The sequence below is a fragment of the Somniosus microcephalus genome, chromosome 7, assembly GCF_052327205.1.
Source record: "Somniosus microcephalus isolate GS21.2 chromosome 7, FLI_Smic_1.0, whole genome shotgun sequence".
NCBI lineage: Eukaryota > Metazoa > Chordata > Chondrichthyes > Squaliformes > Somniosidae > Somniosus > Somniosus microcephalus.
This window is the reverse complement of record NC_140993.1, coordinates 133,034,644-133,059,267: the sequence shown is the minus strand read 5'-3', so window position 1 is coordinate 133,059,267 and position 24,624 is coordinate 133,034,644. Positions and strand designations below refer to the sequence as shown.

Below are 24,624 nucleotides of genomic sequence, written 5' to 3'. Positions count from 1 at the left end.
ACTGTCTACTCCATCAAAACATTTCATAATTTTAAAGACCTCTATTAGGTCACCCCTCAGCCTTCCCTTTTCAAGAAAAAAAGAGATCTAGCCTGTTCATCTTTTCCCGATAGGTATACCAACAGTGAGAGACCAGTGGATTATAAAATACATGACGAGCATGGAACTTTGATTCAGTGAGTGAGTGGGACACAATTCTTGAAATTTTTATTTTTACTGTATTTTCAATTTAAATTATTTCATAGGATTACATAGGATATACGGCACAGAAACAGGCCTGTCAGCCCAAGCCAGCGGTTATGCTCCACTCGAGCCTCCTCCCATCTTTCCTCATCTAAATCTATCAGCATAACCCTCTATTCCCTTCTCCCTCATATGCTTGTCTAGCCTCCTCTATATTATCCACTTCAACCACTCCCTGTGGTAACGAGTTCCACATTCTCACCACTCTCTCTGATGGTACCCTTTCTGGTAAATGATTGATCTTCTGAGTTTCTGATGGCAATGACTTATGTTTGTACTTTGTGCAACCAGAGCACAGACAGTTTTTCCCACACTGGCAGAGGTATTTCTGTCAGCCGCCTACTATCAGCTGATGCAGGTAGGCATGATATGCTAAAGCAAGACAATAATTTCATTAACTTAATGTCAGCACTGCACAATTTTTCTTAATGCAGTGGTGTGTGAGAGTGAGGAGAGAGAGAGAGAGAGAGAGAGAGAAAGAAAGAAAATGAATACTTACTCTTCAAGCACTTTCAGCTTTTCTCCTTTCTTGAAGTTCAGGTCATCTGTATGGTTTCCATCATATTGGTACAAGGCAATAACTACTTTGCCATCGGTCTCTGTCCCGTAGAAGGTATGACATTAATTTGATTGCAAATCAAAATAGAAAGAAAAATTCCATGCCCATATAAAGCTTCTCATAAATTTACCTTCAAATTTCTGAAACTTCTGGCCAGGTAAAAGATGAGAATCCTTCTTTGAATTCTGAAACAAGATATTTATTCAAGAACTCCAATATTGTAAATGCCAAAATGTTAATTTTTTTTAAATGTAGTTCATTAGTTTATCGCCTCCCCAAACCAAACAATGAACATTGGATTATTTCTCTCATATCAACATAAAAAGCAATCAAATGTTCATTAGGTTTACATGCAGATGTAAGAATAAACAATCTGCCCTCAAACACTACTTAGAATGAAAAAGGAAGCATTAAAGCGCTTGGCACCACAGCTGCCCAACTCAAATCATTTTATCCATGTCAAATGTTGGGAGAGAGGCATCATGGATGTATTGAAAAAACACAAGAGAGAATGCTTTCAAATATCTCTTAAATGTAAATGCATTAACTCTATTATTTAGAAAAAATAATTCTCACTGCATTGATCGATTAATTTGCTTCCCCACCCAAGAACCTTCCAACATTTGTGCGTTAATTGCAACCAGAGATCTGATAAAAGCTTCTCATGCAAGTTCCCCAACAGACTAGGAGAATATATGATTATATTAAATTTAACAGAAGTGCAGACAATTGAAGAAAAGTCATTTTTTCAAAGCATAGCATACTATGGGCCAATGATCAAGTTTCAAGGTTAATGTGGATGAACTAATGCTGTAATCATTCCACTGCAACAATGCCTTCTCAAAGAGTTACCACTAGAAATCTCTGAACTAAAACAAATTATATGATTGTGCTTTAGCCTATTTAGCACATAAATGTTTAATGTTTATAAATGTAAAGTAAAGGAAAACATTGTGTCATTTCAGCTAATATTTAACAATCAAGGGAACCTTTCAGAAACGACAGTATCAAAACCCTTTTCTGAGCAAAACAATACACAAGTCTTTAGTGTGAAGAGCCATTACTGAATACAGTTTTAGGGTAATAGCTAAAGCAGCAAGTACAAGTTGAAGAGGCTAAGAGTGCCACTGTATTACATTAATTATATTCCATTTTGGACACCACATTACCACCTATCTCAAGGGGGCTGGATTACAAAAGGTGAGGAAGTCATGCTTCAATTGTATAGAGCCTTGATCTGCAGTACTGCATTCAATTTCAGAACCACACCTCAGGAAGGATATATTGACCTTGGAGGGGGTGCAGCACAGATTCCCCAGAATTATACCAGGGCTTAGAGGGCTAAATTAGACAGGATGCATACAAGTGGCTTGTATTCCCCTGACTATAGAAGATTGAGGGGTGATCTGATCGAGGTGATTAAAACGTTAAAAGGATTTGATAGGGTAGATACAGAAAAACTATTTCCTCTGGTGGGGGAATCAAGAATGAGGGGACGTGATTTAAAAATTAGAGTCAGGCATTTAAGTAGGAAATTAGGAAGCCCTTTTTCACAAAGGGTAGCAGAAATCTGGAATTCTCTCCCCCAAAAGGCTGTGAATGCTGGGACAATTGGCGCTTTCAAGACAGAGATCGATAGACTTTTGTTAGGTAAGGTTATCAAGGGATAGGAAGCGAAGGAGGTTAAATGGAGTTGAGGTATAGATCAGCCATGATCTAATTGAATGGTGGAGCAGGCTTGAGGAGTTGAATGGCCTACTCCTATTTTTACGATTAGATAGGCAAGAGGGGAACGAAGCAAAGACAATCCCACTGAACCAAACATTGGAGGAGAATGGTGTGGTCAACCATGTCAAAGGCTGCAGAAAGGTCAAGGGGGGGATAATGCACCATGGTCAGTTACAGAGGATGTCATATGTGACTCAGTTAGGGCCGTTTCATGGCTGTGGCAGGGGCAGAAACCAGATTGGAGGGATTCAAACATAGAATTAGGGGAAAGATGGGCACAGATTAAGAAGGTGACAACATGTTAAAGGACTTTGTAGGCAAAAGGGAGATTGGAGATGGGGCGGTAGTTTGCAAAGACATAGGGGTTGAGGTTAGATTTTTTGAGGGGGGGGGGGATGACGACAGCAGTTTTTTAATCCAAGGGGGAACCATTTATACTAATGTAGGGGCAAAGGAGCAAGAGGTGGGTCTTATGGACGAGATGATCTCGAAGAGGGGCATGAGGATAGATAGAAGGGGAATGAGAGAAGATGCAAGTTTGGAGCTAGGGCAGTGGGGAGCCTTGGAGGAGGGGAATACATTAATATCTAAATTGACTTTTAATTCAGTGGTGTTCCTGTAATTTGTTTAAAATGATATACAGCACTAGTCATTTGTGATGAAAAGATAACTGGTAAATAAAGTAAATCAGAAGTTTTAGTTCATAGAATTGTGATTAGGACAATGGATTTTTAGATATGCCAGTCATGCATGTATCTAGCTTTGTGCCATGAAGATTCCCCTTCACTTCACTACTTACTGCCACTTGTGTATTGGATGTGGGATCTCTCTCATAAATAGTTGGTTCAGATTTACGTACTGGTTTTTCTTTCAATTCTTTTGGTTCTTCAATGGTGCTCTTTGACTTTATACATCCCATATTTTCTGTAAAACAATAAATTGGTAAATTCTACACATTCTACATCATGAACACCAGGGGGTGAAATTAGTCTTAGGCAGTAATGGTACTTCAATGGAAAACAAAAATCGGGTGGGGTGTAAAACAAGCTATTGATTCGCTATCGCCCATTTTGTGCTAGCGCCCATGATCAATTTCACCCCCTTTGTGTATTAAGACACTTTCCAGAAATGTATGAGGAACTAAAGGTTTACAAGTTACATTTATTCAACGATTTTCAAAAATAATGTTGATAATCAAATACTACAGCCCTGCATTCCCCAACTTCAAAGTTGCCGTTGAAGATTCAACAATCAGAATGCTATTACTCAAAGTATGTCAAGTCTTGGGTGGCAATTTTACTTCTGCAAAATCACTCTCCTCCAGTCATCCCCTCCCCCCATGTTAGCCTTTTTTCCTACCTCACTTTGAATTGACCTTTTAATCTTTCCGGTCCTTTTTTTAACCATGTTACAATAGTTCCTACTCATATTCCTCAATAGAAATTAATCTACTGTACTACAGGTGTTCAAACTATGGAATATTAGGTAATAAATATCTCAATTTTTAATGTTTGCACTGTACCGTCAATGATTAAAAGTTCAGAGAGTTCTTTCATCTTCCCAAGAAGAATTGTAATCATCTGAACGCCAAATGCTCTTTAGCTCCAAAGCTTGAACAATTTTACTTCTACAACATGGCATGCATAACAAGTAACCAGGTCAGAATGCAATTGATGGTAACTTTCCAATCAACATCAACAATTGTCAGCTACTCTCATGCAGTTTCACCAAAATCGTCATATTTTCCAGAGTTGCATTCTAAACTCTGATATTCAAGGATGCACAAAGAGAAAATGTCCAAAGAAGTTCCGCTGATCCTAGTTAAATTATCTTTTCAATGATGTATGAAACTGAATTGTGTCCCACCTTATGCTATTTCCCCCAAACTCAGATCTACTTTTTGAAGTACAAATCCCATGGTTTGTTCAGGATAACCAGAAGAACACCAATAGTATGCCTAAGACAGAAGATAGTATGATCATTTTACTCAAACAAACCATCCCTCACACATACATATCTTTTACACTTTCTTTACTCTTTAAGGCACCCCATGTATCCATTTTTCAGCCTTGAATTAATTTTTTTATTTGTGCTTTGACAATAGATTTCAGCCAAGCTGCTGTAGTCAGATTCAGAATACAGCCAGGTTGTAGTTTAAATTGTAATTACTTGTACTTCAATAGAGTTTAAACGGTGTTTAGAAGGAGGCGGCTAACATTTAGATGGGAAGCAAAAAGCACTCAGTATAATTTCCTCTTGCCAGCCTTGGTGCCTCTGGAGTGGCATTCATTCAATTACAAAATTGTAATTCTAGGCTCCCCACTGATGTGGCCAGAGTTCATACGTGGTGCCAGGGGAACGGCACCTGTAGTTGGAAATCAATAGACAGCAATACTCCTGTCCCAGAGAATAGTGGACCTGTGGAAAAGGTCGCCAGCTCATGTGGTGAAAGCTGATTTGCTGAATTCCTTCAAGCGAAAGCTGGACCTATTTCTGGCAGGGGTGGAGATCACCTCATACAAGTGAGGTATCCTGGAACGTAAATCAGGGCAAATGTGATCTCCTGGATTTGTTTTGATCCTCTAAAAACATAAGAAATAGGAGCAGGAGTAAGCCATTCGGCTCCTCGTGCCTGCTCTGCCATTCAATAAGATCATGGCTGATCTGATCTTGGCCTCCACTGCACTTTCCTGCCTGTTCCCCATAACCCTCGACTCCCCTGTTGCTCAAATATCTGTCTATCTCCGCCTTGAATATATTCAATGACTCGGCTTCCACAGCTCTCTGGAGTAGAGAATTCCAAAGATTCACGACCCTCTGATCCCCCAATAGGCCTGTTTTTTTTAATAGCTCAGGGTGGATGGGGAGTGTATGTATCATCATGATGCATAAAACATCACCACTGTGTTGGACAGGCTGGATGGCCCAGTAGGTCTTTTCCTGTCTGTCATTTTTGTATGTTTGTGGGATTTCTGATTTTTTTCTTGATGGAAAGGATTTTGGAATGTTTTAGAACTTAAGCATTATGTTTTGAAATAAAATGAATTTGCACAGATTTTAAAAAATGGGAAAGTCACAGGGTACAGGCATTGAAGATGTCTATTGAAATCAGACATGCCTGTTTGTTAAATGTTGTGGATCACTGTCTGCTTCAGATTGATACAACTATCAACTGCCTCATTCCAGGCTCCTTAGCAGGAGATAGCTGCTTTAAAAATCACACCCCAAGGAAGGAGGAGAGATTGCAGTTTTATTAACAGATCAACCGGAAAATCACTATGGGGAGGAAATCAACATCACACCCCTCTCCCTGCTGGAGACACAAAGGGACAAAGGGCAACACAAGTAGAGGTTTTAACAGACCTTGGTGCACAGCCCTGGGCTTGGAGCATGCAGCTAAAAGCTGCAGGAGGTTTTTATAGTTAGCAGTAGTGTGAAAGAAAGATAATGTCCAAAACAGGCTGTTAGATCCGTGTATCTTAATGTTGTGTCCTTCAATAATCAGACAACAGACTGCAGGGAATGATTCAACAGGTGTTTACTGAATGAGGTTTACTCTAGAACTAACTATACAGATCACTACTCAGGGTTTATATACAGGTGTGGTCACTGCTGGTACTACAGTATACAGGAGCTGTAAAAAGTAGTTCTCCCCTTAAAAAGGTACATACATTACACAGGCAAGTCAGCCCATGAACATAACAGGACATGTGGTTTACATTCCCCCCCACCCCCCATATTTGAGGAGAGAAGAGAGATTGAGCTAAGTCAGTGAAATTTGCTGTGACGGTCAATGAAATAAAGCAGCTTAATTATTTGTATCTGGCCTCATCACACTAATGGCCTCAGTTCACCTTCAAAAAGATTGGAGAAGTGCATGGAAGTGTGTGTGTGTGTGAAAGACAGGGGCCCCGATTTTAACTCTCCCTACCTGGCGGAAGGACAGTTGAAAAAAGGCTAGTCACTATCCCCCCACCCCACCAATTCCACTGTCTTCCCGCCGTATGCCGATTTTAGCCTGTCCACAAGCCTGTCCTTCTTTAAATATGCAGATTGGGTCTGATGATCTCATTAAATAAGGAGCAAGGCCATTTGCAGTTTTTAAAATGGGGAAAAAAATGGAGTCATTGTATGCAATCCACAAGACATCAAAAATACAGAATCCATGTAATAAAATCAAACTTGTCTTTTTCCAGACAATGTAAAGCATTGTTCCTGATCATTCATTGATAAACTTGCTGTGAAAATTAAGATAGTGATTTTCAAGTGTGAATAAAAACAGTCGCAATTCTGATTTCCAACTATTTGAAAACACAGTTGTACTATTTCTTTTTGCTAAGGAACATCCAATATTGTACACTGCATCCTATTTAACTTGTATGTGACATATACCCATAGAGTAATTGGTACAAGATAACATAACACTTTTAAAATGAAAACATCTTGCATCAGGAAACATTAGTCAGTTTAATTTGAGAACAGTTTTAGCTGATGTTAGAGTACTATAACATTTTACAGTAACAAATAGCAATCAATGCATAGGGCATATTTAACCAGCTAATGAATTTCCCCCAACAATGGCTCATCTGCTCTCTTTTACAATGAGCCTTGTTTCTAATGCTCCAGTTATATTGCATTTTTAACATTGGTGCAGGACAAATATGCAGTAAAATGTTATTGAATTCCAGCAGAGGGGGGGGGGGGGGGGGGGGAAGTACAGCCATGAGACTATCAAAAGGCAACCTCACAAGCAGCTCCTTCCTCTTACTGGATATTCCACTGGTGGTCATAAGTTAGAGTGCAAAGCTCTGTATATCCAATTAGGTACTCAAGCACAGAGCTCTTCTCCTGTGCCAGAGAATGAAATGAACAGTACAATAGATGCCACCCATTTACATCATTCATGACATCAACACCGTTTAGGGTAGTATAACTGGATACAAGAAATTTATTGCAATGTTAACTCAATTGCCACCCTCAAAGCAGATTTCAGTTTAATTATACTTTCAAAAGAAAACCCAGTTCATCTTGGAATATAGAAGGAACTTTGCCACTATGATAATTAATAGACCCCCTTACCTAGGGGATTAGATGGCATGGTTGGATTATTGTCTACGATCAGCATAGAGTGCTAGGACACTAGCTTCCTCAGTCTTTGGAGGAGATTGAAGGTTGCTAGTGGCATTAATTTGGGAAGTATCAAGCCAGCATACATGGATCAGAACACAAGTTTATAAACCAATCATGGTCTGCCTTCCAGTCTGGTAAAGGGGAATTAATCACAATATATAATCTTGAATGAGCATGCATATACTTGCATACTATAAATATAATATACTAGAGAATGGTGGTTTGGGGAGGGGGGCGCAGGGAAGACAGCTTGTCTGAGGTTTTTTGCTGGCCATGACTTATACCACATTTGGTGGGAGGGGGAAGTAGAGAGTTAAGCTTTCTGCCAGGCTCAGACTTCCTGCTCAGTGGGTGGGGGGAGGGGGGTGCAGCACAAAATGGGTTTGATTAGTGTGGGGTGACACAGGTGGTTCAGTGACAATATGATCAAAATTAGAATTTTGTTTGCTATGCTTTTATGGGGCTGCGTGAGAGAGGAACAGACATGAGGAGTGAGTGTTTGGTGGCTTAACACGATACGTTCATAAATAACTCCACCCCCCAGAAACTTAGAACTTAGTCCCTTTAGAACAGTTTATATGTAGATGTAACCACAAACTGCTGCACCAGGGCTATTTAAGCATGTATTAAACTGCAAGGAAGTATGCTCCCTGTAGTTATCCCAGCAAATGTCTTCAAGTCATTCCATACTCCAGCAACCACCTGGGCCAATTTAGTGAGATATCGATATTTGCCAATTGCAGTCCATCTGGCAAATAACAAAAGTGTACTCTTGGTTCTTCACAAAAAAAATCCATCTCTTGAATTTGCCAATCCTATTTACCTTCATTATTTCCCTGCGCAGTCTGCTCGATGCAATTGCCAACGTCTGTATGAAGTAGTTAAATATAAATGGCCTGTACACCTTCCCTCTTCTTAGCTGGAGGTTGCAGAATTTGTGGTTACGTCAAATCATTTATGGAGGTTCAGTTTATCAACGCCCATTAAAATTGTGAAAACTTTGACAAGGTCTCTCCTGAACTCTCCTTTTACCAGTAATAATAATAATAATAATTCAACTTTGTCATTGCACAAGTACATGAACAACAAAATGTGATCTTGCAAGCTCCCATGACTGGGAGAAGCAAAGCTGCTGCGTCGGTGCGCGCCGCCATTCCATTTCCACCTGTCCGACAATCTTCAGCCCAACGCCCGGGCCTGCTCACCAGCCACTCCTCCCGGGGCTCCTTCCGTGACCTTCTCACCAACCGCCCCTCCTTGGGGCTCCTTCCGTGACCTTCTGCACCTGGTCTTCCCTGATGGTCACCCCTCCAGGTACTAACCAGGCCTGGCTCTGCTTAGCTTCCAAGCCTTGCCAGTGACCCTGTCCCTAGTCCCAGGAACATACTCTCCTCTCCATACCTCAATCTGTTTACAATTCTTATTGGCTCGAGTTTGTTCTTTTGGATACTGAAATGGCAGAGATTGCAGATAAATTGACAATCTCTTATTGTTTTGATAACTACCAAATATCAGTCTTAGGACCTCAAACATTCTTAGCCTAAAATATTCCATTCACCCAAGCATTTGACTTGGGTGAATGGAATAGCCTAACTTTAAAAGACAAAAGCTATCCAACAATACTCTATCACCGATTCCAAAAAAGGGCCCCTTAAGCAAAAAAAAGTCTTTCTGCAGAGTCTTCCTTACTTTTAAAATACAACATGTGTTAATCTTTCTGTTCTAGTGGTTAGATTTAAAAATTGGGGCTGAAGATATGCTGAAGTATTGCAGCAGGGAGTCGGGAAGAATTGAGGAGGTCTTCCTTCAGCTCTCCTGGCTTCTGATTTAGATCACTTAGACTTGGGAAGCATTTTTTTTTGTTTTAAATGGTTGGTGGCTTTGTACTTTTTGAATTAACTGCCCATTGGGTGGATTGAATAAAGAGAATGTTTAAAAAAAGAACAGATCCTAAAAACTGTCCCAAAGATATTTTCTGCATGAGATTTGTAGGGGTTGCAAAATTTCCCCTATTTCCCTGAAGATTGAAAATATTGGTCCACATCGTGGACGAAGAATTGGGTGATGTGACTGGTCTACAGTGTTTTAAAATGTGCCGAGAACTGCAAAAGACTGTTCTGAGATGGACAGAACGTGGACAACACTGGAGTCGTAGAGCTCTGTGGAAAATATTCACACACCTTAAGACAGTGCTTTTAGAAATAAAATTGTTCCCTGGAGTTTGGGCAATCACAAAAGGTTTTAAAATGGCCAGAGAAAGCTTGGCCAAAAGGGCAAAGCAGCTCGCAGCGAGTTGTCTGTGTGAAAAAGTGGGAGGATACAGGGGCTGTAAGTCAGACCTGCCAATCAAAGGGAGGTTCCCTTCGAAGCACTTGAAGTTGTTTATTGACTTAAGCAATTACCCACTTGAGAATTGACCACAGGACAATCGATTTGAAACTGCTTCTGTTTACACAGCCATTCAGAGCTCTCTCACAGACAATGAGAGACTGAAACCCTGGAACGGATTTTGATCTGCAACTGTTTAAGAACTGAATGGGTTTAAATCTCCCATCATTCTGGACAATAGAGCAGTTGTATTCCCTTTTGTTTTAGCCCAGGTGGGCTCCGGATGTGGGCGGGAACATTTCGGCCCCACAGTGCAGACACACTAACCCAGTCCAACCACTTTGAGTTAGCCAATCACAGCTTTTCTCTTGTGAATTGGAACTTTTTGGGCGTGAATTTTCCAGACAGGCAAACAGCAGGGGGGGGGCTCTCACCAGGTATATATGATAGCTCCTGAGAAGCTATCGCTCTCTCTTTACTTCCTGGGACCACAGGTGAGCCTCTCTCTCTCTCTTCGCTGGACCACATGTGAGCAGAGTTTCTGACTCCTCAACAAGGCAACCTAATAAGGAGGTAGGGGATGGTAATTAAGGGGATATTGCCAAGATTGTTTAATTAACACTGTAGCCATCTAATCCCTTGTTTTTACTGTCTGCATTCCCCCATTTAAGCAATTTTACTGTAATTACTGTGTTCATGTGGTATAGTTTATAATTTGATTATAGCTTCTTTTAGTTAATAAAGCTTGATTTTTCCTCTCATCCAGACCATGTGTCCGTTTTAATATCATTAATTATAAGTCCTTCAGTCAGAACTGGAAGGTGGGGTAGCGATTCAAAACCGCTGTTTGAAAATTGGTTTATTGGAAATTGGTTTACAGTGTAGCAGCAGGCTGCCTGACCAGGTGAATTACCGTAATCCAGGTAAAAGATTGGAATTGGTCAGAGTGCAGGCAAAGGCTGCAAGACTAGGAAAATTACCTTAAACCAGTTAAAAGAAGCCCCCCTACAGATTCCCAATAAGTTTGCAAGCAGGTACGATGGATATCTTGCTGCATCACAAGAGCACCAAAAGGAATTCTTTGAATTTATGCAAATTGCATCCACCAATTAAATAGTTATTCCTCAAAGTCTCGAGTCATCCTGGCAACAATTCGAACGGGATTTATAATGGTAAAATAAACTACTGCACCAAAGTAAGAGCCAACCTTATTTGTAGAGGACCCTGAAAGTAGGACAGGATTTCTCCTCAAGATACAAGGTCACTTCCCACAGATTTCTGTGGAAATGGACAAGCAAGCAAAAATACTTTGAGTGGTCATGAGGACTTCCTGACTGGGGCAGAGGAATATTTGCTCAGTCCCTTCTAAGCCAAATCTATGATGGCCAATGATGGATATTTTCCACACAACTAGATCCCATAAACAGTAGAGAGGAATGACCAGTTATTCAGTGGGGTTGGTTGAAGATAGAATAGTGGCCAGGTATTAGGAGAATTGCCTGCTCTTCTTCAAATAGTACATGGGATCTTCAACATCCACTTTGAACCAATGGAACAGGCAAATAGGAGCGTGGTTTTACATTTTCATCCAAATGACAGAACCTCCAACAAAGTCCCTTGCTGCTGAACTGATTACCTGCTCAAGTCTTGGAATGGGGCTTCAACCAGCCGATTCAGAGATTTGCTTCTGATTAAGGATTGGATATCTGAATATCTACTTTGACTTAATCTACAGAAGTTCTGGCAATTGTCTTGGTTCTGAGTGAAGATACACTAAGCAAACAGTTATCTGGTCTTCAGAGGGAAAGAAGTTCCCAAATAAAGTGATGTACAAAATCTGAAGTTAAACGTGTACGGAGAGCTCAGAATTAAAAATAGAAGCTCCAAAGAAGAGAAATTCATGTCAATGCTAAAACATCCTTGGTCAGACTGTTTGCAACCTCCGTGGTCTATTTGACCCTGAGCTGAGCCCATATCCTCCCCATCATTAAGACTGCCTACTTCTACTTCCATAATCCTGGCCAGCCTCTGATCTTTCACCCTCCATAAGCTTGAGTTCATCTAAAACTCTGTTGGCCGTATCCTAACTCGCATGGAGTTCTGTTCCCCCACCACTCCTGTGTCCGCTGACTTACATTGGCTCCTGGTCCAGCAACCCCTCAAATTTAAATTTCTCATCCTTGTGTACAAATCCCTATGGACTCACCACTCCATCTCTCTCTAATCTCTTTCAACCCTACAATCCTCTGAGAACCTTACATTTCCCCAAATCTGGCCTCTTGTACATCACCAATTTCCTTCGCCCCACCTTTGGTGGCTGTGCCTTCAGCTGTCTAGGTCCCAGTCTCTGGCATTCACTCCCTAAACCTCTTTGCATCCTTTAAATGCACTCCTCAAAACCTACCTCTTTAACCAAGCTTTTGGTCACCTGTCCTAACATCACATGTGGCTCGGTGTCAAATTTTGTCCAATAACACTCCTGTGAGGCGCTTTGGGATGTTTTACTACATTAAAGATGCTATATAAATGCAAATTGTTGTGGTCATGAGGACAATGGTGCCAAATCATTTTAGGTTGCAATTGACCAATTTTGTAACAAAAGGAGGAAAACAAAGATTGAGAGAGTCAAGGCAGACACTGCTCATCTTTATATTCCATCATCATTTGCTGAAATACAGATCGGCTTCAGACTATACAGAACCAGTTTACGTTCAGCTCTTATCTAACCAACCTTAGAATTTTTTTGAGGAAACAATATCCCAAATAAACCTAGGGAAGCCTTATGACATAATGGAGCCATACAATAGCATATCTAGACTTGAAAAAGGCCTCTGGAAAAAGTACTATATAAAGACATTTTACAAATCAAGGCCTGTGGATGTCAACACATGGATACAGATTAATAAATAGTAAAATTGGACAAGGTGATCATAAGAGGAGCTAGGTCACATGGGACAGAGAAAAAGAGGGAAAGCATTTGGGTGGGCTGACCTAGAGATTTTGTCTTCTTTACAATATACATAAATTATTTTGAATTTAATGAACTTGAATTAATATTCAAGGCAGCACGGTGGCATAGTGGTTAGCGCTGTTGCCTCACAGCGCCAGGGGCCCGGGTTCGAATCCGGCTTCGGGTGACTGTCTGTGTGGAGTTTGCACATTCTCCCCGTGTTTGCGTGGGTTTCCTCCGGGTGCTCCGGTTTCCTCCCACAGTCCAAAGATGTGCGGGTTAGGTTGATTGGCTATGATAAAAAAAAATTGACCCTTAGTGTTAGGGGGATTAAATACGTGGGGTTACGGGGATAGGGTGGGATATGTGTCGGTGCAGGCTCGATGGGCCGAAATGGCCTCTATCTGCACTGTGGGGTTTCTGTGTGATTTCTGTGTTTCTGTGTGAATACTTCAATTCCCAAATGACATCAAGCTTTCTGTGGGAATGGTGGAAGGGCACTGTGGATGGAGGAGGTAAACAAGGTTTTAAACGAGAGCTCAACGGGTTTTACACGTGGGTGTCAATTTTAAATCACTGACATCTCAACCAGAGGAAACAGCCTTTCCCTATTCACCAACACAACCCAACAGCCTTTCCCTATTCACCAACACAACCCAACAGCCTTTCCCTATTCACTAACACAACTCAATTGGGAAAAAAACCTATTAAATCTCCTCCAGTAGAAATAGCCCCAGTATCTCAAGTATCTCCTCATAACTTCTGTTGTTCATTCCTGGTGTCATCCTGGTAAGTCTACGCTGTATACACTCTATGGGGGAGAAATTGAGTACCGCCCCCCTTGGGGCACTAACTTCACCGGGGCGCTACTTTTAGTGCCCCGGAAAAATTAGCACCCCCACGGCCAAAATTGAGTGGTAGCACCCAAGAGGGAAGCAGGGCGCTACTGGAAGCACCCCACCTCCCTCTTGGGGCACTGCGAGGAAATATCGCGGCACTACGCGTCGCAGCATCACGCGCTGTGGCACATCACACCGCAGTATTGCAGGCCTTCCTCCCCTTCAAGGGGAGGTGCCTTGTGCAGCGCGATCCAGGGCCCAGCCGGGCCACCGGGGATCGGAGTGCCGGCAAAAGAGTCCGGCACTCGAGTAGTGCCGGGCTCATGGAGCGCAGCAGGCACTCCGCGGGGGGACGGAAGCGGAGGCAGGTGCTGGCAGGCGGCCAGCAACAAAAATGGCCGCCCAGCACCTCGCCTTTAAATAGCGCCGCCCCAGTCGCAGGTAGGCCTCCCCTGACCCCGTCAGTCAGTGTCCAGCAGTAAGTCAGGGGGCGCTACCGAAGATCGCGGCCAGGGTGCTGCGCATGGCGATGACGTCATTGCTGAATTTTGCAGGTGGTGTTGGAGGCGCCGCGCCCGGGCGCTAGTTGCTTTACACCCTGTTAGCGCCCTCTTAGGGCACTAACTGGAGGCACAAAGCAACCGAATTTTTCCCCCTATGGCTTTAATGCCCTTTATATACTTAAGAACATAAGAAATAGGGGCAGAAGTAAGCCATTTTGCCCCTCGAGCCTGCTTCACCATTCAATAAGATCATGGCTGATCTGATCTTGGCCTCAACTCCACTTTCCCGCCCGTTCCCCACAACCCTCGACTCCGCTGTAGCTCAAATATCTCTCTATCTCCGCCTTGAATATATTCAATGACTCTGCCTCCACAGCTCTCTGGGGTAGAGAATTCCAAAGATTCACAACCCTCAGAAGAAATTCCAACTCATCTGTTTTAAATGGGCAACCCCTTATTCTGAAACTATGCCCCCTAGTTCTAGATTCCCCTATGAGGGGAAACATTCTCTCTGCATCTACCCTGTTAAGCCCCTCAGGATCTTTTATGCTTCAATAAGATCACCTCTCATTCTTCTAAACTCCAATGAGTATAGGCCCAACCTGCTTAACCTGTCTGTTTTTATATTTTTTGCTAGTTTACTCTCAATCGGTCTTCTCCCTCTCTTATTTATTATAGTTGGGCAGCCAAAACTGCACACAGTATAACTGTAGCTTAACCAATGTTTTCTAGATTCATCATTACTTATTTACTCTTGTACTCTCTGCCCCTATTTAGAAAAGCCAAAGGGCTGCTGTGCTTTTTGAGGCTTTATCTACTGGTACTTGTATTTCAGGGAATTATCTATTGAACTCCTGGGGGTCTCTGTTCAACATCCTTCAGAATTTCTCTGTTGAATGTATACCCCCATTCCTTGCATTTTGTCCCAAAATGCATTACTCAGTCAATGTTCCCCCTAATTTTTATTTTGGGTGTGCGACCCCTTTAATGGGCTGTGTGGCCCATTCATGCTGGCTGTCCCGATTAACCTATGCATTTCTAAACGTTCACTTATTGGCCTCGATTGCAACTCCCCCAGCAGAGCAGAAATTAGTTAAAATGGAACAGAATAGTTACCCGCTCTTTTCCAGACAGCAAGGACAGCCACCCCAAGTCAGTGGGGTCCTCTTAAATATGCAGGTTGGGCTCCGATGAGGTCACTGGGCCCCAATCTGCCATTTTAACCTGAGGCTTGAGGCCAGAGGAGGGAGTAATGGTGACTTCCTCGCCAAGCCAAGCCTGCTGGGAGCTGGATCAAGTTCCAGAAAAGGCCCAGTAAGGCAAGTTTCAATTCCGTTTAAGTCTCCTTGTGCACCAGGAGCAGGAGTGCTCCTCCGGGCCCCAACAAGGATACCTTCGGCCGTCTTTGCCCCGGACTTCCCATCCCCCCCGATCGTGATCACCACTGGACACCCCCCCCACCCCCACCCCACACCTCCTCACCACTTGCCTGACTGCCAAGGACATTTCCCGTGGTATGCAGGCAGTGGCCTCTTGCTGTCTGAATTCCAGTTCCCGCCCACTGGCCAGGCAGTGATTCCTGTTGTGTTCAGGTGGGAGTCCGAGCCCAAATATGGAAAAATGCCGGAGAGTCAAATTCTTTGCAGGCTTCAGCACACAAGTTTATCAGTCACCCAGGAGGCTCGTAGCCGCCTATCTTGCCCATCATTCTCTCTATAATTATGCATTCTAAGGACCCCAATTTTAACTCTAGGCAGGAGGGTAGCGAGGAGAGTTCGAAACTCATCTGCTGCTTCAGAAATGAAGTCTGGGCTATATTAACTCCCAGGTCTCATTAAAATCCCATCGGCTGACTTCCAGCCCATGACAGGCGGGAAGCCACTGAAAAAGATTGCATGATGTTGAGGCCACCCACCAACACAAGGTAGGTGGCTGAATTGTCTTCTGGGTCCGTCTCGTGGGAACCTTGCTTTTGGGAAGAGGGGGCAGGAAGAATCTGGGTGGACGAGGCCTAGGCTTTCCTTTTGGGTCCAGGAAGAGCAGGAGTGCTCCTCCAGAACCCACAAGGAAAATATATATTTTTTATTACCTGCTTCGGCCTCTTCTGGCTCAGATCCTCTTCCCAAAAATCTGTACCTGGTACGAAAGCCACATTGGTTTCCCCACTCAGGCCACCAGTTAAAATTGCAGTAGGGTCCCTATGACATCATCATTACCCAAGATGCATATGTAAAGGAGGACCCCGCCAGCTTTGCTGCCTGTTCAGTAAAGCAGATGAAAACACCGAATGGTGGGATCACAGCAGCTTTCTGGCAGGTAAATAACCTGTGCCATTTTAGATGCCCACCCGTCAATTTTGGTAGATAGGGTTGAAATCACTCAAGAGTTTGCCCATAACTGATTAGACTAACTGGTCTATAGTTACCCAGTTTATCCTCCTCTGTCGTCGAGCATTGAACTTACAATGGTTGCTCTAGTCCTACTGCATAATTTGCATATTTAAGGAGAATTGGAAAAATTGTGGACAGAGCCTCTGCTATCTCTTTTCTGACTTTTTTCCCCAAACAGCCTAGGGTGCGAGTCATTAGACTTGGCCACTGAGTTACGCTCAATTTTTTAAAAAAAGAACAAAATCCTTTTCTATGTTATCTCTAACAAAGATTCCATATTCTCCTATAGTACACGTACAATCTCACTTCCACCATCATTTCTAAAAGAATGATACAAAATATTTGTTTAATATCTCTGACATACCTTCATCCAGAATTAGACTCCCTCCTTCCCCCCCCCCCCCCCAAGCAATCCTACATCCTCAAACTATTCTTTTACTTTTTAAATGCTTATAAAAGCAAGATGAGGAGAGAGTTGTAAAGGGTTAATTTAGGTTAGATATTGGCAAGTATCTCTATGGTTTTAACCAGGGCACTCAACTTATTTAAGAAACAACTGAATACTGCAATGGGAATGCAGTAGGGTTGGTATTCTAGAATGGAAAGACCAAACGATCTAAAGGGCCTTCTTCATCCAAATGGGATGCATTCTAGGTTGTTGAGGGAAGCAAGACTGTATGGCCCGGAATTTCCTCAGAGCTGCTCCCGCTCCGCCGCCATAAATTAGTCAACAAAATTAAAGTGATGAAGTGGGAGCTGCTCCAAGGAAATGCCGAGCCTATGTGTGTATTTTTTTTTTAATGAAATAAAAATGTACTTGCCGTACTGGGATCAGATGGGAAACTGACCAACAACCCAACCTTTAACAGGTGCTGTCTCCAGAATGATAGAATGCTAACACATCTCAACAGTTCCTCACACGACAAGGAAGAAACTAAAAGAGAAGTGGTCAATTCGGCCCTTGCTGGTCTTTCATAGTATTTAGCAGCCAGCTTCAGAGCAACATGATGGGTGTGGGCAACCACTCCCCCCACCTAATGAGAGCAGTTTTCCTCCTGCCAAAACAACGTGTATGACACAGAAAGACAGACTTTTTCTAAAATTCTCCCTTTTTTTTTTAATAAAAAGAACCACTTGTGTTTCAATCCAAAACAATGAATCATATTAGAAAGCAGAAATATAATACAATTGAAATATACAGTGTTAGTTCCACTGCTAAAAACATACAAATCAAAGTGAAAGCCATTTGGTGTATCAAGCAAATTAAAGGACGCCAAATAGATAATACAGCTTAACCTCCAGAGAATCAAAGTACAGTGCATTAGATCTTTAAATAATGCTAAAATGAGGAATTGAAAGTCTGAACGGAAATTAAGTGTGTTCACAGCACCATGAGTTTATCTCGTTGGATCATACCTTAGCTGGAGGCCCTTCCTTAGATGAAGCAAACCAATGAATCAAGTTACTCTAATTGTCCTTATCCAAGATGATCCCTGCTGAAATCTAAAGTTTAGTTTCAAATAAGAAATAGAAAAATTGAAACAGGAGAACTAATATTAGCATACTAGCCTTCCATCTCTGGTGGAATCCAGCCCAGACTGATGCAGGATAATCTCTCCTGGCTATGATAGCCCTCATGTGAAATGAGTTTGGGCAGCTTCAAACACAGTACTAGTGGGCACAAGCCCACAACACAAAACCTCTCACAACATAACATCAATTGGCAGACTCACTCAAGCAACCTGTGATGACTTTGGAAAACATCTGTATCATTCTTTTTAATGTGGTCCTAGGTACAAAAAGCAGATTGGTTTTAGAAAAAACTAGAATTAAAATGGAAGTGGTTTTCCTTACTTAACTCCAAATTGCAGACCAGGGCATAGCTGTCTGTGAGACACAGGCAGGTCCTTTCCTTTGATCTGTAGATTCTGGAGGATATAGAAGCTTGGAGCTGGGGGATAATCAAATTATTGGACCTTAGAGAGACATTGGGTATTCTATATGTAGGCTACAGCTCATACAAATCAAACCGACATGGTTTCAACTGCTGCAAAATGTTGGGGGAAAAAAGTAACTTGCAGTTATAGAACTTCTTTCACATCCTCATGACATCCCAATGTACTTCACAAACAATGGATGTACTTTTTTGGAAGTGTAATTACAATGCACTAGAGAAGAGGATGCTGCCAATGTAGTAGTAACGGAGGAGGTAGTAGTGATATTGAATAGGATAAAATTAAACAAAGAGGAGGTACTTAAAAGGTTGTCAGTACTCAAAGTAGAAAAGTCACCCCATCCAAATGGGATGCATCCCAGGTTGCGGAGGGAAGTAAGGGTGGAAATTGCAGAGGCTCTGGCCACAGTCTTCCAATCCTCCTTAGATATGGGTGTAGTGCCAGTCGACTGGAGGATTGCAAATGGTACACCCCTGTTCAAAAAGGGGAAAGGGATAAACCCAGGAATTATAGGCCAGTCAGCCTAACGTCGGTAATGGGGAAACTTAGACAATAATCCAGGACAAAATTAATTGGTACTTGAAAACATAAGGGCTAATAAATAAAAGTCAGCATTTGTTAAAGGCAAATCATGTTTGACTAACTTGATTGAGTTCTATGATGAAGTAATGGAGCGGGTAGATGAGGGTAGTGCGGTTGATGTGTATATGAACTTTCAAAAGGTGTTTGACAAAGTACCACATAATAGACTTGTTAGAAAAATGTAAAGCCCATGGGATTAAAGGGACAGTGGCAGCATGGATACAAAACTGGCTAAGGAATAGAAAGTGGAGAGTAATGGTGAAGGGTTGTTTTCCAGAATGGAGGGAAATAGAGTGGTGTTCCCCAGGGGTTGGTGTTAGGACCACTGCTCTTTTTGATGTATAGTAATGACCTCGTCTTGGGTATACAGGGTATAGTTTCAAAGTTTGCACAAAACTGAGAAATGTCAAACAATGAGGAGAGTAACAGAATTCAGGAGGACATAGACAGACTGGTGAAATGGACAGACCCATGGCAGATGGAATTTAACGGAAGTGTGCAGTATTACATTTTGGTAGGAAGGATGAGCGGAGGTAATATAAAGTAAATAGTACAATTTTAAGAGGGTACATGAAGATAGAGACCTGGGGGTGTATGTACACACCTCTTTGAAGGTGGGTGGACATGGTGAGAAGGCTGCTAAAAAAGCATACAGAATCCTTGGCTTTATTAAGAGAGTACAAAAGCAAGGAAGTTATGTTAAATCTTTATAAAATACTCGTTAAGCCTCAGCTGGAGTATTGTGTTCAATTCTGGCCACCACACTTTAGGAAGGATGTCAAAGCCTTCGAGAGGGTGCAGAAGAGGCTTACTAGAATGGTACCAGGGATGAGGGACTTCAGTTACGTGGAGAGACTGGAGAAGCTGGGATTGTTCTCCTTAGAGCAGAGAAGGAGAAGGGAAGATTTAATTGAGGTGTTCAAAATCATGAAAGGTTTTGATAGAATAAATAAGGAGAAACGGTTTCCATTGGCAGAAGGGTCAGTAACCAGAGGACACAGAATTAAGGTAATTGACAAAAGAACCAGAAGTGATATGAAGAAACATTTTTTACAGTGAGATATGACTATCTGGAATGTACTGCATAATGCATCTAAACTTGACTGATAGCATTGGATTAGAGGCCTTTTTGTCTGGGATATTTACTATTGACTTGTCTCAATATTAGCAGCTCAGTTTCTGGAATTGAAATTGTGGGGGGGGGTTGGGAATTTGGGGGGTCAGCGGGCACATTTGGTGGCGGGTCAGGTGGGAATTTTTTTTTGACAGCGGGTAGGGAACCTGCTGTCAACCCACCTCCATGCTAGTCTCCCAGATGTTGGGTCTGTCATCGCTGAACAGACCCGACACCAAGCAGTAGGGGAGGCAAATTAGATCATTAAGAGATTGTTAAGAGGCAATTAAAATGGTATTTTAAGCTCACCTTTAGATTTAAAGAGTTCGCCAATGGCTTCCCCACTGCTCGGGGATCACGTCAGGTAAGGAGGTCGGGAATTGTGTCAGCATGGGATGATTTCTTAACTTGACAGCTGCAAATGGCCTATAAAAAGGTCCCATTTCATAGCTGTTCACTTTCCAAGGATAGAAGCTGTTACTTACTGCATTTGGAAGACAGATTGAGCTTTATGCAGCTAGCAAGTGTTTGGAGCAAACTCTGTATCCAGTGTCACCTCATTGGAGAAATCTCTCACCATTGACAGATTGCTTCCGTCATCTCAAATTCATCTGCCATCTATTCTATCAGCGTCGGTGCCCTTGAAAAAATCTCACCTTGGTCCTCAGAATCCCACCAGAATCAGCCCCAAAACCAGCATCACTGGGCACATCAGCAGCACCAACACCACCAACCTTCTCCACAATCAGCTGGTGCTACACAGGACACCTGACCACATTGAGGGATGGCCTCACCATGGCCAGATTTACTTCACTTGATGCTGTACACGTTGGCTGCCACATGATGCGCCAGGTTGGCACCACCCCACACCAACACTATAAAGCATCCCTACAATGCTCAAGCCATTCCTTTCACACTCATGACCATTGCGGGGGGTACCGTTATGTCTCACCACTCACTGCAGCTCACTAAGCCACTTCCAAAGGTGCACACAGATCTGTCCAAGAACGCAAAATGTTGAAAATAAAGATTTCAATGTTTGACAGCACATTAACAGAAACTTCACATGAACATTGGCTGAAACACCCAAGTGCCTACCCTTGTGTGTTGTTAGTTCTTATGATTGGACTAGGATTAGGGTGACTGGCTAATGAGATGGGGATGTGATAAGGTAGATAGAGAGGGATGGGTGGAGGTGCAAGGTAAGTTGGTGTGAGTAAGGATGTGCAGGAGTAGAGTAGGGAAGGTGATGTGATGAGTGGCACAGCAGGATGAGGTGGAGTGTGGCTTTGCAGTAACGTTTTCTGATCTGAGATCATTAAAATGTTTGCGCCACTGCAGCCTGGTCCTCTTGACGACATCCCTGCTTGTGTCCTCCTGTGCAATGTGTAACTGGGCTGCGCTGATCTCCTGGGGAGGTCTCTTTCATCCATGTGAAGGGAAGAGGACCTCCCTGCCTACTGTGACTCCCTCCATAAGTATATGGAAGGAGTCATGGGAGAGCCTGGGTGCAGCAATGCACCTCTGTGCAGTGTTGTCCGTGTTTGCAGCACCTCAATGCTGTAGAACTCTGACTGTCAAAATCAATTTGCTCATGGTCCCTTTAAGGAAACTGGACCCACCAAGTTAGGCGAAATCGCGGCCTTAGATTCCATGGACTGATTTTAAAATCACATTACTCGCATACAGCATTGCATCATTGAAGTTCTGTGACAAACTGTTTTAGCCAAAAGTCTCATCACATTACAAACTGCAAAGAAGTACATTCTGGAAAAGTGCATTTTAATCCCTTGTAGACTGAATCTATCTATTGTTTTTAAGTAATCTAGCCTCTGTTTTTCACTGCTTTTGTGAATAATCTTCCTTGTAAATAAATATGTTCTTTAGCTTTAGCCCAAACAAAGGTCTGGTAGTATGTTAAATGCTGCCTTTCAGAGTAGACAGGAGAATGTGGTGGGCATCCTAGATGTGACTAATATATGTTGGGGGCAATTGTTAGATAATTGGTACAATATATAGCTCAGGGGACACAGAGGGTGCAGGTTTTGGTTCGTAGGAGACTCGGTCTGCTTATGGAAGCTGCCTAACAGATTAAAAAAGTTTGAGAAACTCCAAACCATAACATTCCATCCCAGGGGATGAATTGGGGGGGGGGGGGGGGGGGTTGCGAGGCAAGGAGAGAGGCAGCATGGAGAGGAGAGGGAGTGCAGATGTTCTTCAGAGGCAGAGATTAAGGCACTTACATCAGGCGGAGTTTTGCAATGCCTTGGCATCCAAAACCAGCATCAAATGACATCCAAGGTTGTCCTAGTCCCTGGTAGTGGGATTAGATTACTTTAGTGAAAACTGGAATTTGCCCAAAAAGGAGAAGCATTGCCTCTGATCGACTGAATTGACATATAAATCTCTCTGCTGCCGAAATAAATCCCAAGTTGTTCATATCAATTTGCTATCTAACACTATATGCCCGCATTATGAAAAATTTGAACAAAGTCTATGTCTCAACCAGGACGCAGAGGGAGGGAAAAACCAACAAACATACATTGGGGAAGTCTCATCATAAGACCACCGCCACACACATTGGTGACGCTTCTGGAACAACCAGGAAATGGGAGTTGAGAGAGAATAACTTAGAACTGGAATTGTACAATCGAGTAAAGGATAATACCCTTGCCAGTTCCCTACATTTCTTCAGCTGGCAGAGTGAGAACACCAATCTCAGATAGATTGATGGGCACAATCCTCCAGGAGATGCTATTCAATGACCATAGGTATATATTGATCCCAATGTACTTCATAGGAACGTCATCAGACAAAAATTAAGATTTTATTTAAGATATAGATCAAATTAAATGATTCAAAACTAGGTATATATTTAGAAAAATTATCTCAGCTTCATTCTTTAACGTCGAAAATGAGCTTCTATTTGCAGTTCATCAAACACCTTTTGTTCAGTAAAACTTTGCATTTCTTACTGTAAGCTTAATTTTAGCTTCTGTGCCTTTTTTATTTCCATTAATATAAGTTCTGAGCACTACAGGCTGGCAAACATTTACATAATGATCTTCCTTTGAAAGGAAAACCCATCGATTTAAAATAAATTCTTTGGTCACTGCCAGAGGAAACACCATGTAACTTTAAAGATCTTTGTGTCTAAGACTACACATTCATATCAATGAGCACCACAGTTTATCAAGGGATTTTATTTCCTCTGGTAGCATGCTGGTTAACACATTCATAAACTGCTTTGTGTGCTATTTTAATACTGTTGTTAATCTTTTAAAATAAAATTACAGAACATTTAACAAAGGATAAAGTTTAACACCTTGTCCATTTTGTGCACACGAAAACAGTTCAGAGACTGAAAATTACTTACTTTTCACAGTGTCCAAATGGAAATCAGATAGAATTGGTCTTTTAGTTGTACGAAGTATTAGTTTTCAACAATCCAAAGGAAATTTTCTTCATGTGGATTCCTTAACGTTTAAAACACACACCAAATTTTATGCAACATTGAACAGAAAGCACCTCAGAAAACTTACAGTTGCCTTATCCACTCCCCGTAGTACAGCTAAAATTGAGGAACTAACTGGTGAGTTTTTTTTTGTGCTACTTCCTGGTGTTTATATAAATCAAATGACCTCTCATCCCAGACTAGCCTACAATTTGCATGATTGTACAGTCATTTCCCAGTCCACTATTTACTGTGACACAAACCTGACAGTGTTGGCTGAGATGCAATAAGGGGATTACAATCCAGTTGTTATTTGGCTAAGAAACTAATGAAGCCGTAAAGAAGAGTGAAAGTTCAGTTTAAAGCTTTTCTTCCTTTAACACATTTGCCAGAAAGGCTACTGTTGAAATACATTCTTGCACTAGTGAAGTTCCAACACAGCATTAAAAGACTCAAAAGGGTAATTGTAAACAGAAACCCATCACATGGTTCTAATGCCAAACTTTGTATCTGGAAACAAAGCTAATGACCCATTCCCATGTGATTTCAAAACAAAGAAAAAAGTGACCAAAGGGCCTCTGTAGAATTGACTCGAACTCGATAGGACATGTAAAACAACCTCTCTGTTCAGGGGTTATTCAAGCCCCACATTAACATTCTTTGATCATCTGTCATTTTAAAACTCAAAACTGCTAAAGATTGTATCCTTATTAGGGATATCATGGAATTCTATGTGCTATGTAAATATGCAAAATACTTCTTACTCATTGGACAACTTTATTACAATCATGGAAACAGTGACAAAAGCAGGAAACACAAGTTTACAGGATTCTTAAAATACTTGTAGTG

General features: G+C 42.0%; 1 protein-coding gene across 2 annotated transcripts in view; it reads right to left on the bottom strand.

Moving 5' to 3' along the window:
- Positions 1 to 24,171, bottom strand: part of lyn (LYN proto-oncogene, Src family tyrosine kinase) — a 156,533-nt gene extending 132,362 nt beyond the window's left edge. Inside the window, exons 1-4 of one of the 2 annotated variants that reach the window (XM_085992966.1) lie at positions 23,698 to 24,171; positions 3,390 to 3,454; positions 933 to 987; positions 743 to 842 (exon numbers count right to left, since the gene is read on the bottom strand). In XM_085992966.1, coding sequence (XP_085849092.1) covers positions 743 to 842; positions 933 to 987; positions 3,390 to 3,449 — 215 coding nt within the window. In that variant the 5' untranslated portion in view covers positions 3,450 to 3,454; positions 23,698 to 24,171. Of the gene's footprint in view, positions 1 to 742; positions 843 to 932; positions 988 to 3,329; positions 3,455 to 23,697 lie in introns of both variants that reach the window. The other variant, XM_085992965.1, reaches the window with a different exon arrangement.
- Between the last annotated feature and the right edge of the window lie 453 nt (positions 24,172 to 24,624).